Source organism: Lissotriton vulgaris, chromosome 6, assembly GCF_964263255.1.
Source record: "Lissotriton vulgaris chromosome 6, aLisVul1.2, whole genome shotgun sequence".
Taxonomy (NCBI): Eukaryota; Metazoa; Chordata; class Amphibia; order Caudata; family Salamandridae; genus Lissotriton; species Lissotriton vulgaris.
The window spans coordinates 483,352,901-483,370,519 of record NC_141694.1 but is presented as its reverse complement, the minus strand read 5'-3'; the positions used below and the strand labels follow the sequence as shown (position 1 = coordinate 483,370,519).

The window sequence follows — 17,619 nt, the reverse complement described above, 5'->3', positions numbered from 1 at the left end:
TTACATAACCCACAATCAATGCTTTATAGCATCCTTGACCATAGGTATCTAACACACCTCTGGTAACCCATATTTGGGAGGCAAATGTGTTCCAATCTCACCAACAAAAGGTCACAGTTAAACAACATTTCTGAGACGGAATGTTCAGACCATCATGAGTGTACGTGTTAAGGCACACCTACACAAGGAAAACACAACAGTTGCCTATGTCGAATTCACTTAACTTTAACATAAGCTCACACAAAGCAGTTTGAAACGAAAAACCTTAACTACTAACTACATACAACCAATTCTCCAGAGACACCCTCAAACAATGGTTCATCAAATTCAAAGCAAAAGGGAGTTCTGATGAAAACGTGCTACAGAGTTATAACAAAGTTGGATGCACTAAACTAGTGGCAATAACATAACAATTTGCAAAATCAAAAAATATATATACATGTGCTCAACAATGTTACCAAATTCATGGGCACATTGCTTCCCATCCGAATAATTATATTTTATAACCCAATTAGACAAACTACAAAGCCAATATATGGAATATAACAGTTAATTATTAAATATGTTACTCTTCAAAGGGTGAAGAGAAGAATCTCTAAATCAAACAGAGTTTACAGAATGCCCTTGGGCTGAACATGTGGGGACCACTGGATAATCTCCAACCGGTCTGAAAGTGCTTAGAAAACTAAATAATATTAATAGACTAATTAAGTTTACATGAATAAGCAAAACATACAACTTACAATTTTAAAATGTTCTGTAAACGTGAAGGAATTTGAAATTGGAGGCTGAAAATTAAGTTAGTAATCTCAGACTGATTAATGGGAGTAGTGCAAACGCATCAAATGGAATATAGTACGGACGATGATTGGCCTCAATTCAATTTAGAAAAGCTCCAACATTCATATCAAAATTAAAATTGAGATTTTTCATTTCTTTGTGAATTAAATATAACATTTCATCATTTGTGTATTGATTTGATGAATGCAGTTTTTGTATGTTTTGTGAATGCTTTTGCTGTTTAAATAATCAAAAATGCTTAGACCGGGGTCCTCTACCTCTAGGAATGACTTAGTGGGGTGTCCCTGCATTCCAAAAACAATAATTCTGTGGGGTTTCCGGATTCCAATAATGATTACGGAGGGGTCCCTGAGTTCTAGTAAAAAAAAAAAATGGAGGTTTACAGAAATCAATAGGTGAAGAACCGATGTACTAGTGCGATGTTATTATGTTTAACTGAAATATAAATGTACCACTTATTTTATGGGTTCTAGTCATACTGCCAACTAGGAAATTGAAACAAAAACAAAATTTATGATTACGAATTCCAAAAAGTCTTAAACGTTCAACCATTGTGAAAGCTTATAATTATAGTTGCAATTTAGTGGCTTTAAAATTGGTGCCGTTCGCTAAGAGGTTTTCTGACCGTGTGTCCTGCTTTCTGCTACAGGAGTAGCTTCAAAGACTGTCTGCTGCCCTTCTGTTTCCAGCGAGGAAAAGACCAGCTTTGGCCGCAGTGGAGGCGAGAGGCGCGGCACCCGGGACTGCGAGGACCAGCATTCAACACCTACAGCTGGGTCCTCTTCCCGCGTGAGCCGCGCCCCCTCCCAGTGCCACGCCTCCAGTGAAACACTATTTACCTCTCGCGGCCCCCGCTACGCGGGAGCAGCTCGCTAAGAGGTTTTCTGACCGTGTGTCCTGCTTTCTGCTACAGGAGTAGCTTCAAAGACTGTCTGCTGCCCTTCTGTTTCCAGCGAGGAAAAGACCAGCTTTGGCCGCAGTGGAGGCGAGAGGCGCGGCACCCGGGACTGCGAGAACCAGCATTCAACACCTACAGCTGGGTCCTCTTCCTGCGTGAGCCGCGCCCACTCCCAGTGCTACGCCTCCTCGCGCTCAATCAGCTCATAAGCAAGCCCAGTAACGCGCACCGCGGGACGCGCGCGGGTTGTAGCCCGGGCGAAGCCCGGGTCAAGGGCGGGCCCGTTGTTGCCCGTTAGTGCCCGATAGAGACCGGACCGGGCTACCCCCCTTGACTCTTAACCTCAGTTCGTCCCCCATTTTGCATACGGGATTTTCTTTATGTCCACTATGCCTGGAAGAACCAGAAGTAAAACTAAAAACGCGCAGGCATTAGCCCAAATCACCGGCCCAATAGATCAATTTATCTCAAGGACCACCGAGGTAATTGACCATAGCATATCTCTTCTGGAGCACAGAGTGTCACTTGACCTTATGAACGCTAAAAGTTTGTCTCTCAATCTTATGAAAGCCAAACGATCGTCTCTGGGCCCTTTAGCATCTGCAGCTTCCCCCATTCAGCAAACTTTATCTACCTGTTCCCCGGCCCTACCTGTGACCATTGTCGACATCAATACAGTGCCATGTTTAGTTGATTTATCTGTAACACAATCAGAATCACTATTATCCGATGGTCTAGAGGCTACCCCGGACCTAGAAGCCTGCCAAAGTCTAGAAACAACTATAGATAAATACCTTCGAGGTATAAGGGAAGGGGCCATCCCCAAACAAGCTAACTCCCACCCATCTGCAAATACAGCAGTTCCTGTTCCTTTTATGGGTCCAGAGAGGGAACCTGGGAGGGATCGTTCTAAACAGTTAACACAACCCGGGCAATCAATGATAACTACCCCAGTAGAAAACAACCTTTTACCACTTCCTATCTTCATTGAGGACACAGATAACCCCTGTAAAACTTGTAAAACTTCATCGCAATTACTTACCTTAATCAAAGACCTACTTTCACAACAGCTCAAACCTATACAAATTAGTATAAGAAATCTGGAAGCCCAATTAGCAATTCTATCACAAACACATCCCAGCAGAAATAACAGACGATCACCCAAGCAAGGGACACAAAATACCACTCATCCCCCAAAAGTATCTCATCAGCAACAATCAGCTGTAGCAACCAAACAACCTGTCCCGATTATTCCACCTTCCAAAAAACCAAAATCCACCTCTCAAGTACAAACCCGGCAAGCTTTAACGCCTAGTGCACAAAAGACCAAATCCAATACGGAGCTCCCCCAACACGCCTCTATTACTGGCCTGGAAAAAACAGGTAAAACTGGGAAACTACCAGATAACGTAACCATAAACCATTCAATAAACAAACGGGCACCCACTTCCCCTAAATCAACAGTGAAACAACCTCCGCTGACATCCAAAAAGGCATTAAGATTTAGGCGCCCAGTCCATCTCCCACCAGAGGCAACCCCATATACAATCATTCTCACAGGTGTACCCGAATTAACGGAAGGCATGACAGAAACTGCCTGGTCACTTAAAAACAAGGTTATGCAGTGGCTAAGCATAAATAGACCACTAGAACCATACCACTCTGGAGGGATTTCCACTGTCCGCAGAGTAATATGGATAGGGGACGAACCCAAGTCGATCCACGGAGACTGCATTATAGTAACTTGCAGGGATCCATCTACCGTGGACCACATCTGTTCATGGCCCTCTTTGGAGAAGAAAGGCGGAATAGATGTCCAACACCTTTCTTTTTTCTACCCTCCACTGAACACTTATCAATATACCTCTATCCCGAATTGGCAGCATCCCCAAGAAGACCAATGGAAACATGTGGGATTTAGCTACGGTCGTGGAAATAGAGATAGAACTAGAGAATGGCACAAGCAGCCTTGGCAAGGTAGACCCTATCATCCACTGGAGGGCTGGCAGGGTATCCCAACAAGAAACCGTTACAACTGTCTTGAGATGGTCGATTGACCGTTAAGATCCCAAAAACTCAAGAGTAAGAATGCCCAAGCCCACAGCATGCCCTCTCCATCGAACCTCAGACCGCAGTTATTACCCCCCAAACCCGAAAGCCAACCACAACAAATTTCCCCGACTACTATCAATTCCTACCCTGAGACTACTGTAGATAGCTACCCTATTATGCCTAACGGATTGATGCCCAAAACCAAAATTTTGGCCATCCCTACGGACAGCATAGATCTAACCTTTCACCAATCAATTGATCTGAGAGACACAACTAACCCTCCTCCGACCCCAATAGAGAGTCTTCCAAGTGAACCCCCTGTTACACAACTACCTCCTGTCCCCAATAAACTGAACCTCTCTATAATGTACTGGAATGTTGCAGGATTGCTTTCTAAATTAACGTTAGAATCATGGTCCGAAACAGTAAGGAAACACCAAGTATTATGTTTCCAGGAAACATGGTCCACCACTGCAAATCATTTAACGGGATATAAAACTTTTTTCACTCCAGCAGTACAGGGAGCCCTGGGAAGGCCTAAGGGAGGTCTCGTGATCTACGTCGCTAACACTCTTCCCTTTTTATCCATCAAAATGCTAAAAGAGTTCCCATCATATCAAATCATCCAAATAAAGTTCTCTAATGACTCTACTTATATACTTACCAACTATTACAACATCTTAACTACAACAGACTGTTTGACAATCCTAGCGGAGATTGCCACTTTCCTATTATCCCTGTTAATTGAATCCAATTCCAATACAGTACATCTATTATGGGGCGGTGATTTTAATCTTCCACTCTGTCCCAACCACAAGAATGGCAACTGTGGATTGCACAACGAACTTGGTACTCCTATGCCTCATTTTGCTCATTCGACCTGTGGAAGCAAGTTAAACGAAATTCTATTTTCTTTAGATCTGGACTTTGCAAATGAGATAGTAGAGCCACAGAAGGACTTTTCCCCCACTTTTCACGGAAGAGGATTTTCAACTATCATAGACTATATACTGTCCTCCCACTCACTCAAGGGACAACTAACTAACTTTGAAACCGGGACAAACGTCACGAGCGATCATTATCCAATTAGCGTAAGAATCACTCCAAAATTGACTAAAGTACATCCTGTAAAAACGAGTCTTTTAAATCAAAACTCATTAGCCATGAACAAATTGAATGGCTACACAGTCAAATGGGCCAAGATTGACCCGGTGGCAGTAACAGAGAAAATCCTGGAAAAATCTAAGCCCTGGATACTAGAATGTCTATCTCCAGACACTACACCCCGGTCAATTACTAATAACTTTAAAAACATCCTGGAAGCAATCGGAAAAGAACTCTTTGTCAAGGTAAAGAACATGAAGGCCCCTACCACGAGATGGTTCGATTCAGCTTGCCGTAAAGCTCTTTCGAATTTAAAAGAAGCCCTACATAGACCCACAAGAAACCAATTGGAAATCTCCAACCTAAGAAAACTTTATAACCTAGCCAGAAAGGAACGTAAAAAAGAAATCAAGAAAGACCTATGGTCACAACTCCATGACAGTTCCCAAAGAAAGGATAGTGCCCTATTTTGGCAAGTCCTAAGATCCCCTTTTCTGGCCGACAATGCAAAAGGACAACATCTGGACGTAGCAGTTACAGAAGATGACTGGGTCACGCATTTTTCTAAAATCTTTGGCCCATCCTCACAAAGTGCCACAGAAAAAGGAACAGATCCAAGTGAATCCTATACATCGGAGAACAACATCTACCCGATAAATATTCATTTCCTTCATAGTGAAGTTGCTAAAGCAATTAAGGCATCAAAATCAGGAAAGGCTCCGGGTCCTGACGGAGTTCCAATGGACATTTTTCTACACAACATAGAACTCTGGTCACCGATAATTACACAGGTCTTGGCAGCAGTAACATCGGATGGACTTTTTCGATCCTGGTCTACGTCAATCCTACTGCCCATCTTTAAAAAAGGTGACCGCAACGACCCAGCATGCTATAGGCCAATCTCCCTTCTGGACTCCATGGGCAAAATTGCAGGTCGAGTGCTCCTGGACCGATTGCAATCCTGGGCCCGGGAAAACAACATCATGACTGACCTGCAATACGGTTTCCAGAAGGGGCTCGGGACCGTGGATCAGGCCCTGAACCTTGCACTTCTGACTGGGAAATATGTTGGCGCCAAAGGAGGTAACATCTTCCTCGTCTATGTCGACCTGAGTGCGGCATTTGACTGTGTCCAACATGGTAAACTCTGGAAAATTCTCAGTGATCTTGGAGTGGATCCTCCCTTAATAGCTTTCCTTCGCGAACTATATTCCAATGCTTCCGGGCGAGTCAGATTCGGTACTAACGGTGAGCTGTCCCTCTCATTTCCAATAACAAAAGGAGTCAGACAGGGTTGTGTACTGGCTCCCTTCCTGTTCAACCTTTACACCAATGGACTAGAGCAGGCTATGCTGGAAGGGAGCCAGGACCTACCCCAGATAAACCACCGACAAATACCAACACTGCTATATGCAGACGATTCTGTCATTCTGGCCCGCACACTAAATCAACTCTAGAAGCAAACCAACAAATATAGTACTTTTATGGACTCACTAGGCCTGAAAATTAACATAAAAAAGACCTTTACTATGCATATTGGCCCCAGGGTTAAAAATCGTAAACCAATACTGGTGGATAATACAAAGTTGGAAAGAACATCTGTGTACCCCTACCTGGGAATTCTTGTGGATGACGCTCTGAATTGGCGTCAAGCTACGATTACCAGAAATCTTCTTTTTCGGCGCGCAACATCGGCCCTGATGTCTTTCTCGAGAAAGCTGGGGAAACCTGCTCCACCAGAGCTTCTGAAAGTTAACTACACGAAATACCACAGCGTGGCTACCTATGGAGCAGGCGTGTGGGGGCATGGCCATATTGATCATCTACAAATAACTGAGAATATCTTCATCAAATATCTGCTGGCCCTCCCGCAAAGCGCCCCGAACTTTGCTTCCCATACCGAGCTTGGCATGGACTACATAGTAGATACTATCCGTTCCCAACCTATTTTATTGTGGCAACGAATATGGTCCAAACCCGAATGCCACTTGACACGATCTTTGATCACAGACTGTTTAGCTTTAACAAACTGGCATAAGATCCCTTGGTTGGTCTATGTACGGAACTTTTTTAACGAACTTGGCCGTAAATCCTATTTCGACGATCCCCCTACTGTTGAAGACATTTCCAGGCAACAGCTAAAATCGATGTGCTTGACCCACCTGAGAGAGTTGCGAAATCAGTCGGAGATCATGAAACTTTCCAATACCCAGATCTGCGCAATACAACCCCTTAAAGGTATGCAACCCTACTTGCCGTTTTTTCTGTCAAACCAGGAAAAATTTTTACTAACAAGATTCCGCTTCAATACCTTTTTTCGTCTGGTTTCCTTTCCTGAAACTCACAACTGGTCCCGTTTGCTCATGAACTGTCCATGTGATGGTACATCTCAACAAACAACAACCCATATTATTTTTTTCTGTAAATACTACAAAATTCCTCGCAAATCTTGGATACATCCACTCCTTCGATCTGCTGGTCATAGACAGTGCTACTCTGCATTCTTGTTTTTGCAATGTCTGAACTCTCCGCATGTAGCCAAATTTGTGGCAATGTTCTTAAAGGCCTCCATTATAATCCGTCAAAAACTCACAAACTGAACTGAAGTACCTAAGCAACAAGTTCTCTCTCAAGCACCTCTAAAAGTTCTTCTTTTTCCTTTTTATGTATATGATGAAATGTTTGATTTGTTTTTTAAATATGTACTTTTTATGATTATAAAAATTGTAATCGAATAAAAGTTATTGAATGAATGAATGGGCTTTAAAATTGGAGCACCTGTTTTTTCACTAGTGGCCTATAATGTTGCCTTTAATTGTTTTACGCTGATTCCCTGTTATTATTCGGCCAAAAGCTGGTATGCATCGAACACTTTTTTTAAAAACTATGGTATGTAAAGTTGTCCTTTGAACATTGCACAACAGCTTTGCAAACCTGTTTGTAACTCCCTATTCTTTTACAAATCGCAAATATTATTTGGGTAATTTGTTTTCCAACCAATCACTGATTCTGCTTTCGTTGTTCTGCATATATTTGCATGTAATTAAACAGTATTCTGAGAACATTATAAATAGTCACTGTTGGACTCGGCAACATCAGCAGGGTCAACCCCAGATTTCTTGCCTCCCCCCCCTGCTGGTTTCTGGAATTGCTTTTATTGGCATTAGGAATCTGTGCACTTTACTACTATGTCCGTTTGAGTGCTTGTGCTCTCTCTCACTGAAACAGGATAAAATTGTCTTACATCTGAATGGCACTTTTGATTTACTTATAAGTACCTACTATATGGCACTACATGCACTCGGGGCCTTAAAAGTAAATGCCACTAGTGGGCCTGCAGCACTCATTGTGCCACCCACTACAGTAGAATTTCAAAAAAAACCTCAGAATTGCCATTGAATACTGTAGTGCAGTTTTAAACTGCCAATTCGATCTGGCAAAATAAACCATGTGTCCTGCCTAAACCTTCCTTCTTAATACATTCTCTCCAAAGGGTAGGTGTTATATTCTACTGAGATGCTGGCTGGAATGGTACTTCTCTGTGATGCACTGGACATTCTAGCATGATGTCACCCTAGTGGCATCATTGACAGTAGGCCCAGCTGTGTCTGGCAAGAACATCATTTGGGAATCTTTCTTCAAGTTAATAAATATAACTTCAAGCTATTTATCACGTGTCTTCATGCATTGTACTACAACAATTTGGCGACGCTTATGGATGCGTGTGAAACCCGTTGTGGGAGGCATATATAGTGGCAAGTTGAGAGGAGAGAACAGACGCTTCATTGATGTGGGAGATTGGGTCAAAGTAAAACCTAGCGGCCAGAGCAACTTCTTAAACAAATTCAAAGGACCGTTCAAGGTTAAGTCTATGGGAGGTAATTGGGTCAAATTGACAAATGGACAAACATGGAATTTGAGGCGGTGGTATTATATCAAAGGCGAGATTGCAAACATGTAGAAAATTTAGAGCATAGGTCTGATTGCGAGGATTGTTCTCCATGGATGTTGATGACTGATGCTGAATTTTCAAGAGGACAGCATGCTGTTCCTTCGTCCTTGGATGAGGCCACTGGGTCTGATGAAGATGGTATGGTTGCAAGGGATGGCGATGGGTCTGGTGGTCCATCTTGTGTATTGAGGGGGGCTGGAGAAAGAAGAGTTCCAGCGTATCTGAGTGACTATGTTTCTTGAGCTTTCTTGTATTTCTCATGTACTTTACCAATTTTCTTTTGTTCATTATTATCCTCATCTTTACACATATTATAGTATGTTTTATTTCGTCACTTATCTGTTTTTAGTATTGTTTTACTGCAAGGTGGGGAGATGTGTTATATTCTACAGAGATGCTGGCTGGAATGGTACATCTCTGTGATGCACTGGACATTCTAGCATGATGTCACCCTAGTGGCATCATGGACAGTTGGCCCAGCTGTTTCTGGCAAGAACATCGTTTGGGGATCTTTCTTCAAGTTAATAAATCTAACTTCAAGCTATTTATCACGTATCTTCATGCATTATACTACAACAGTAGGCTCTAAAAGCCCATACAGCATTGTGCATTATATTTAAAATGTAGAACTTGTTTTTAAGTTTGAAACGTCCTGGTAGTAAAAAACTATCTTGCCCACTGGATAACATTTGGGTTACTTTGCTGCATTTAAAAATTGCTAATACGTGATTGGGAGCAGGAAGAAATGTCATGTTTGGACTCACATAAATTGTCATTTAAAATCCCCTTTAATGGTAATGTCGGATTTTAAGTCACAATTCTGAAAATTTAAATTTTAGAAAGTTAGGTATTTCTTAAACAAAACCTTTGGTGCCAGATGCCAGTGTCCTCGGTCACATGACTGTGAATAGCATTAGCTGTTAGGCTTTCAGACAATAAGACAAAAAGGTACTAAGTGATGGAAGGATGGGCCATCTTGCCAGGATGGTTCAGGGCACAGCTGTTCCCTGCTCTGCTTACAGTTAAATGGGCTTGCCTCCAGCACACATAAAGGAACCTGACTCTAGTCTTGTTACCTCAGACTTCTTGAAGCCTTGACAGGGGAGAAGTTTCTAGAACTAGATGTAGGCATTGTATAGGGAATCCCCAATTCAAGGCTAGCACCAGGTATAAATATTGGACCTTCAGTGCCACTCTTCATTACACTGCTAGACCAGCAAAAATTACAAGAGGAAGGACTGCCGCCTTCTCCACAGGACTGCTCTGCTGCTTGAGGCCTGCCTTGTCACCCGAAGGACTGTCCTGCTGTTTGAGACCTGCCCGATCATGGACAAGGAAAACTGGACCTTTTCCCTTCCTCCCAGGCTAACCAGTGTGACTCCATTGGCCAGTTGGGTGATCTAGTGTTCTCGGTGACAGTGACACAACAAACTTTAGAGTCCTCCCTGCAACTGCCCACCTGACCTGCTGCAACTGAACCTTAAACTACCTGAGCGATGCAGGCCTTGAGTGATTCCCTGATCACCAAGAGGCGCCTACCTAGCTTCTGGACCCTTGGCTGGCATCATAGTACACTCTACAGGAAAAGGTGGAATCCTGACTGGCAATACGAGATTTACATTTCGCGCTACAGCAATGACAATCCGCTGTGACTGCCATCGCCAAGCTCCAGCAAAGACCGTCTGCAATACCAGAACAAAACTTCACGCTACAGCAACGACTGTCTGCGATGTCAAGCCTGCTCTTTATGCTACAGCAACATCCAACCTCCTCCACAGTGAAAGGAAATCTTTGCACAGGACTTTGAGAAAGTTACTTTTTTAGCAGGACTAACCTCATCCCTGTGTCCAGGCAGTGCACCAACCTGGTTGGCCTGATCTGAGGACTATTTTCCAGACCAGTTGACCACAAGTGGCACTTTGTGATTTTAGGCACGGTTTCTACTGAAAACATTAAAATTAGATATATCCAGTTCTACTGATTACATTTTTATTTTTCTAGGCTTATTGTATTAATTGGAATTTACATTATTGTTCTAAATTGGTTTGGGACTTTTCTTCTATTGTGTTTTCACTTTATTACTGTTTGAGTGCTGCAAAAATACTTTACACACTGCCTCTAAGTTAAGCCTGACTGCTTTTGTGACAAGCTATCAGAGGGTTAAGCACAGGTTAATTTAGTGGCTTTTGTGGTTCACCCTGACAAGGATTGAGGGTGTTTCATGAATAGGGTTATCACCCCTATCAATCAATAACCAGATTTTCTATGGTTACAAGTTGTACATTTTTGCAAAATTATGAACTTTTTTTTATATTGGACCTACTGTACACAGTGATGCAAGCAGAGTTAAGGCTGTGCATTAACACTTGGATGCCAGCAGAGAGACCTTTTTCCTACAATCATATTGTGGGACTGTAGACAAGCAGCCAAAGGGTTTGTGTTACAGACAATTAGGTCTGCTTGTCAAGAGTAAAAAATAACATAAAAACGTGTTGCCTTTGACCCCAAAGAATATGTCCTGGGCATCAGGTTATGTGAATTCCACATACCTGAAATTGGCACAGGGATTTTTAAAGAAGTCGAACCTGAAATAAGACAGAACATAACACTAATGAAATCACAATTTAGAAGAGTTTACAGAAGCAGACCTATACAGCGAATTTGCACTTGGAACTTACTGCTGTGGAGAATTTTAGGAACTGCCTTTACTTACCTATTATGGAGAATTTATTGAAGTGGATTGAATTTGGGGAGATAGAGACAAATCACACATTAATAAATGCTTACTATCTATTATACTCAAGGAATGATACTGGAAACTAAAATGAGAGCTAACATTGCTCCATGACAGTGAGGGCTTTTATGTACCTTCTAAGTAAGTGAGGGTTACGTTTGAAGCCTATTTTGATTACCTTTGGCCAGGGATCTGCTGCAGGAAATATTTCTAACGCTTTCTTCCCATCAATAATTTCTGATTTAGATCTTAAGCTTGTTAATGTTTTAAGCAATGTATGTATATAAATGTTTTCAAAATCTGTAAAAACTGTATAACGTTTAGCTGAAATAATAACATATCTTGATTGACTTCATTTGGTTTCTCTAATGGCTATTAGATACTCTCTCTTCAACCATCTCTTTTCCATGTCCTCTCTTGCTGCTGCTTCTTCAGTTTTATCTTTAATCCTTTGGGCTATATCCCTCTCCATTATATGTCCACTCTTATCTACACCTTTCCCAGACACTCTGATCTTAGCACAGCTTCTACACTCTGAGTGGCGCACCACAAAAGAAATGCATGCACCAATGAGATTCCGACCAACCTTCAACTATTGAACCATTTCATTCTGTTTTTGTCTACTCTCCTTGGCTCTTCTCTCACCATGCTTCTTGTTCCATTACCCTTCATGTCCTCTCAGCCACTACCATCTCTTGCTGGTCCTGTCTACTAAGCAGTTACTGTCGTTATGCTTTTAATGCATCCTGCTTTGTCTCCCTTGCCCCACCTTATCCTTGTCAACTATTCCCAGCTCTTCTCTGACTCTTCCTCTCATTACTTTCTGCCCTATCTCTCCAAGACATTATTGACTCTTGACCATTCTCCTTATCCCTCCATAATGTTTGTCCCTGATTTCCATTCATCTCCTTTATCGTCAGACTTCCGGGAAATCCTCACCCCATCCCTTCAAACTGATTTTCATCTAATTTTCGTTTGTCATTAAACTTATATCAAACTTCGATTTTGCAATGTCCTAACAATACTGCACACTAAGATTTACAGTTTATATGCCTTAAACACAATGAGCTAAGTAGCTTAAACTCAAAACAAGGGACATCATTGTAGGTAAAACAGGCTGACTTGGGTAAAACGGTATGCCAGTGAGCCGTACTAACATGCACAACCTGCCAATTTACATCTGCTGTTGATTCAAATATCATAAACAAGGATTTTGCTTAGTACAGAATTAATATATGAAGTGTGCCACATGTACCATCCAGGCCATGGACGCAGATGATGAGGTGTATTCCATCTTCCAAGCCTTCGTCCTCCTCCATGCTGAAATAAGGAATTGTAGAAGCCAACTGAGGAACATCACTGTACAAAAATCCAGGGAGTTTCAGCTGTTTCAGCTCCTCTTTAGCCTGGAGAAAACTGGAAATAAATATGAATACAGTAAAATTGCACTGTTTTAAACCATACTTCTAAAGTGGGCCCTAAATATTTTACGTTGGTTGACAAAAATGTGCACCCTCTCAAAGAATGGTAATTCTCTTATATGCCTTACATATTTTGATTAAAGATATCATAGTTCCATTTCCAGGAGATGGCAACTAATTTATAACTAAGTTTTAGGAGACTACACTTTCGTATACGCAATGGAAGAGTGGATTCAAACATAAATGGTAAGCAATGGCAGGGGCTCCAACCGTGAGTTCCATGTGAAAAAAGCCTAGACCCAAAAACATCTACTGTCTAAACACTGACAATTCATAAAACCTTTGCTATAAAAATGTTGTCCTCTTTAAAATTCCTACATCTAGCCAAACTCCCTTCCCAACTACTGCGGAACAGGTTTCATTTACTATCAACATTCCCATTTTTGGACCAAGAGATTGATAGAGGGTTTAGCTGCATTGAAGCATTTTTGTTGAAAGTTACGTATGGTAGTTAGGTCCACATTTATGCATGCCATTCCAGTATATCTTGGGCCCTCAGAGCCACCAACTGCTCTCTGATTTAGACATGAGGAAACCAGCCCTCTAGGCAGGGCTTGAGATTAAATTCAAGACGTTCACTGCTTGATCACTTTATCTTTATTTTATTTATTTGTTTAGGTTGTATATAGTGTTAGCTAGATCCGTAGGTATCAGAGTGCTTTGCATTAGATGAAGATAAAATGAAATAGCTATACATATAATGCGAGACACTTAGGTTCAAGTACAAGCATAAATAGAGACAAAGAGAATCGTTAGGCAATTAGGGTGGTTACAGTATGCGGACAATTGAACAGCATGAGTTAAAGGAGTAAATGATATATTAGACAGCTGAAAAAATCAAACAACTGACTGTCGCAAAGGGTCTAGCCATAGAGACAGTGAGCTATTGGAACACAGTTCAGTTAGCAAGAGGGTTAAAGTATTTATTGAGGAGAAGGAGTTTCTAGTACCAATCATACACTCAGAACTTTTCTAAGAGATCTAAATAAGGTAAGGGAGGGCTTAAGAGTCTGTGGAACTATTACCAATATGTGCTTACTGTCGCACCTCTCTCCGTGCAGATATTTAAAAGCTGACCCTAATAAGAGGCCTAAGTTTTTTGTTTAGAGATAAACCGTGTTCCTAGATCAAGATGGCTAGTGTCCCTCCTGTCCACTGACAATCAATCAATCAATCAGAGCATTTGTAAAGCGCACTACTTACCAGTGAGGGTCTCAAGGAGCGCGTGGGGAGGGGGGGGGGGGGGGTAATGCTGCTACTGCGCAAAAAGCCAGGTCTTGAGGAGTCTTCTGAAGGTCAACAGGTCTTGGGTCTGGCGTAGGTGGGTGGGGAGGGTGTTCCAGGTCTAGGCGGTGAGGTGGGAGGACGATCTTCCTCCAGAGGTCGCTCTTCGGATGTAGGGGACTGTGGCGAGGGCGTGGTCGGCAGAGCGAAGGTGGCGGTTGGGGGTGTAGAAGCGGAGTCGTCTGTTGATGTACGCTGATCCGGTAGTGACGTTATGCTTTTAATGCATCCTGCTTTGTCTCCCTTGCCCCACGTTATTCTTGTACACTATTGCCAACGCAAAATATTTCCTGGCCCGGGCAATCCTGAAAATTCTGGGGGTAACCCAGCTCAACCGAGCCTGAAAAAAAAACGCCTGTTCACCCTGAAATCTCCCCCATAAGACACCCACCCCGAGTTAGACCTAATGGCGCCATGATTACAGCTGACCGTGGAGGGGCATTTAGCAGTGCTGGCATGCCTGGAAGAGCAATGTGTTAGTGGCAGTGAGGGTACCGGGTCCGAGCAAAGGCTCAGCTGAGGGCTTGCCTGCATTGCCTTGACCCCTGGCTAACTGCTGTCGTGAGGGCTTAATGTGCGGCACAGCATACCGCACCCCCAGATGTATTGCTAATTGTAGCCCAGTTTCCGGGCCTCACCGGCCGGGGCTATACGGTCAGAGGCCAGCTTGCAGACTGCCTGATGACATGGGAAACACGCAGGGCGGCGCAGTCCAGAGGCACGAGGATGGAACGCGGTGGTCACCGGCTGCCACCCCAAGTGACACCCAGGAGTGAAATCGTTGTGAACCGGATGTTCGAAATATCAGGAAGCACGACCTTTGTTCATTACTTCAGTCCCTGGTCGACCGGAATGATCACCTTATGAAGAACACCTGGGCACCCTTCCACAATATTGAACTGAGGATCAACAAAACGGGCTCGATGACAGGAGAGGGGGACTCTCACCTCACACAGCTAAAGAGTGCAGGATTGTGCAACCTACAATGCCCCTTGCTCTTAATATTTGCTCCAATATGGGGAGATCCCAGCACCAGAAAGCTGACAAGCGAGCTGATGATCCACAATAGGGGATCGCCTTCCTCACCAAAGGCAAGCTGGATACTGTATCAGCAGCCATAAGTTCCACAACCGATGCCCTTGAGATCAAAATAGAATTCACTGGTGGTAGACATGGGCCTTTTGCGAGATGATCATCGCAAGATCGCTGACCATCTCCAGGTGGTGGAGGCAGACATGGAAACCGTGGGGCCTGTGTCCCGAGCCCAGGCAAGTGACTTAGAATCCCTAATGAGGAAAGTCAAAATACTGGAGACAAGCACTGAGGACCAGGAGGGTTGAGCCTGATGAAACAATATCAGGGTGATGGGTTTGCTGGAACTTGTTTAGGGTTCCTCTATGCCTTCTTACTTGGAGGACTGGTTGTAGGAGGTGGTCGGTCCTTAGGGCCTCTCGAAACACTATGGCCCGGAGTGGGCGGATACAATGCCACCAAAAGCCTCCTGAGCCTGGGACCCCACTTAGGCCTGTAATAGCTCAACTGCTACACTTTCAAGACCGGGATTATATACTCCGAATGGCACACTCTTATGGCCTCTTCAAAGTAAACAATGCACAGGTCTCCATCTTCCCACATTGTTACAACGAAATTACAGTGTCAGCAGGCCTCCTTTTTGATGGTGAAAAGGAGACTGCATGAGCTTGGGATTAGCTACACCTTCTTATTTCCTGCCAAGCTTGAGATTCAGCTAAATAGATTCTTCACCACAACAGAGGAGGTATGGCAATGGCTGGATACCTATGACCCGGGGAGCTGTACACTCCTGTGCTCCTCGATGAAAGTATAGTGTAGACACCGGGGCTCCTGTCACCTGAAATGGGGTGTAGTGTGGCCCATTCAGCAAGAGATGCAGGGGGAGAGGAGAGGAGCAGTGTCAGCAACATTGACTTATGCAGGGATATCCCAGCTCGGACAACGATGCTCAGTACAGTATGGGCGTCACTTCAGCTTCTGATGGCAGTGTCCTAATGCCCATAGTTACGCCACACACAGCAGACAATCGTATTTGACTCCTCAGGGCGTGCCTTGTCTGCACTCCATTCTGGTGTGTGGTTTCCCATTTGCTCATGGTACTGTTGCACCAGGTAGACCTGTTGAGCCCCGGGCTGGGGCTTTATTGCACGTCGTAGGTATGTCTATCCCTTTCCCTCTATGGTGCCTCGCAAGAGTGGTAGAGGCTGACTTCTGCAGGAGCACAGAGTTATATCATGAATTGAACAGTTTGGGCAAGGTACAATGGTACTCTCGTGAGTCCCTTGCTCACTTTGCCACTGGATTTAAGCAAGCCGGGCTGAAGACGGCTGAAATGCCAGAAACCGGTCCTCGGAAGCTTGTTTCCGGTCCAGGGAAGGCATGGCTTGGCAGTTCGGGCTGGACTGTTCCCATGAGGCACAGGGTCAGACTGATTTGCATATGGCCATGTCTGAACTGGGGTGGCAGAGTGGGCTAAAGAATGGTAATGGATTAAACCCAGATCTGTTGACTGGGTGTGAGTGTTTTATTGGTTCAGATGCTTTGTCCATCACCACCCCCTTTTGTAACGCATGGTACTCTCGTGGGCACAGTTGGGGTTTGTTTGTATAATCTTTGATTTTCATTTTTTCATTACTGTTGCCACCTGCTGCAATGTTGGATGTATGGGCGTTGCTGGATTTGAGACTGCAGTTTGGGGCATGGTTGGGACACAAAAGGGATGTGACACGGGATATTGGCTACGCCACACTACCATTAAAATCCTCACATGGAACGTGCGAGGTCTGAACTCCCCTTAAAAAGATATAGAAGCCAGTTCTACATCTGAATACATAAGGTTCAGATCGCCCTGCTGCAGGAAACACACCTTACTCAGGCAGAAGGAATAGCCTTTTAAAAAAAAGTGGTGGGCAGAGTTTGCTCTACAACCTACTCTGCAGTTGCCCGAGGGGTATTCATATGGTTTCTACCTGGAGTACCATTTTTACCACAATTCAAGGTGATAGATGAAGGAGGCTGGCTCAGTATATAGTGTCCATCTATGGTGAGGCACTGTGAACTGAGTCCAGGCAACACTTAGTGATAGTTTTTAGGTCCTGGAAAACCAAAGCTCTCAAGGGATAGTTGTAGAGAGCACCCAAGGCTTATTCAGGAGGGATCTAAAGGAAGTGCATGTACCATTATAGTCAGTCAGCAGGCTATTCACACAAGAAATAACCAAACCAGGTGAGTATAAAAATACTTTGCATTTATTAGTACAGACTAGACACTAACTTGGTAT

The 17,619-nt window shown here is 43.5% G+C and overlaps 1 protein-coding gene across 2 annotated transcripts in view; it reads right to left on the bottom strand.

Moving 5' to 3' along the window:
- The window catches only part of FAM135A (family with sequence similarity 135 member A), a 1,101,526-nt gene that overhangs the window by 341,186 nt on the left and 742,721 nt on the right, over window positions 1–17,619 (bottom strand). For both annotated transcript variants that reach the window (XM_086926467.1, XM_086926468.1), the window contains one exon: window positions 12,797–12,957. In XM_086926467.1, the coding sequence (XP_086782593.1) occupies window positions 12,797–12,957 (161 nt within the window). The remainder of the gene's footprint in view (window positions 1–12,796; window positions 12,958–17,619) is intronic.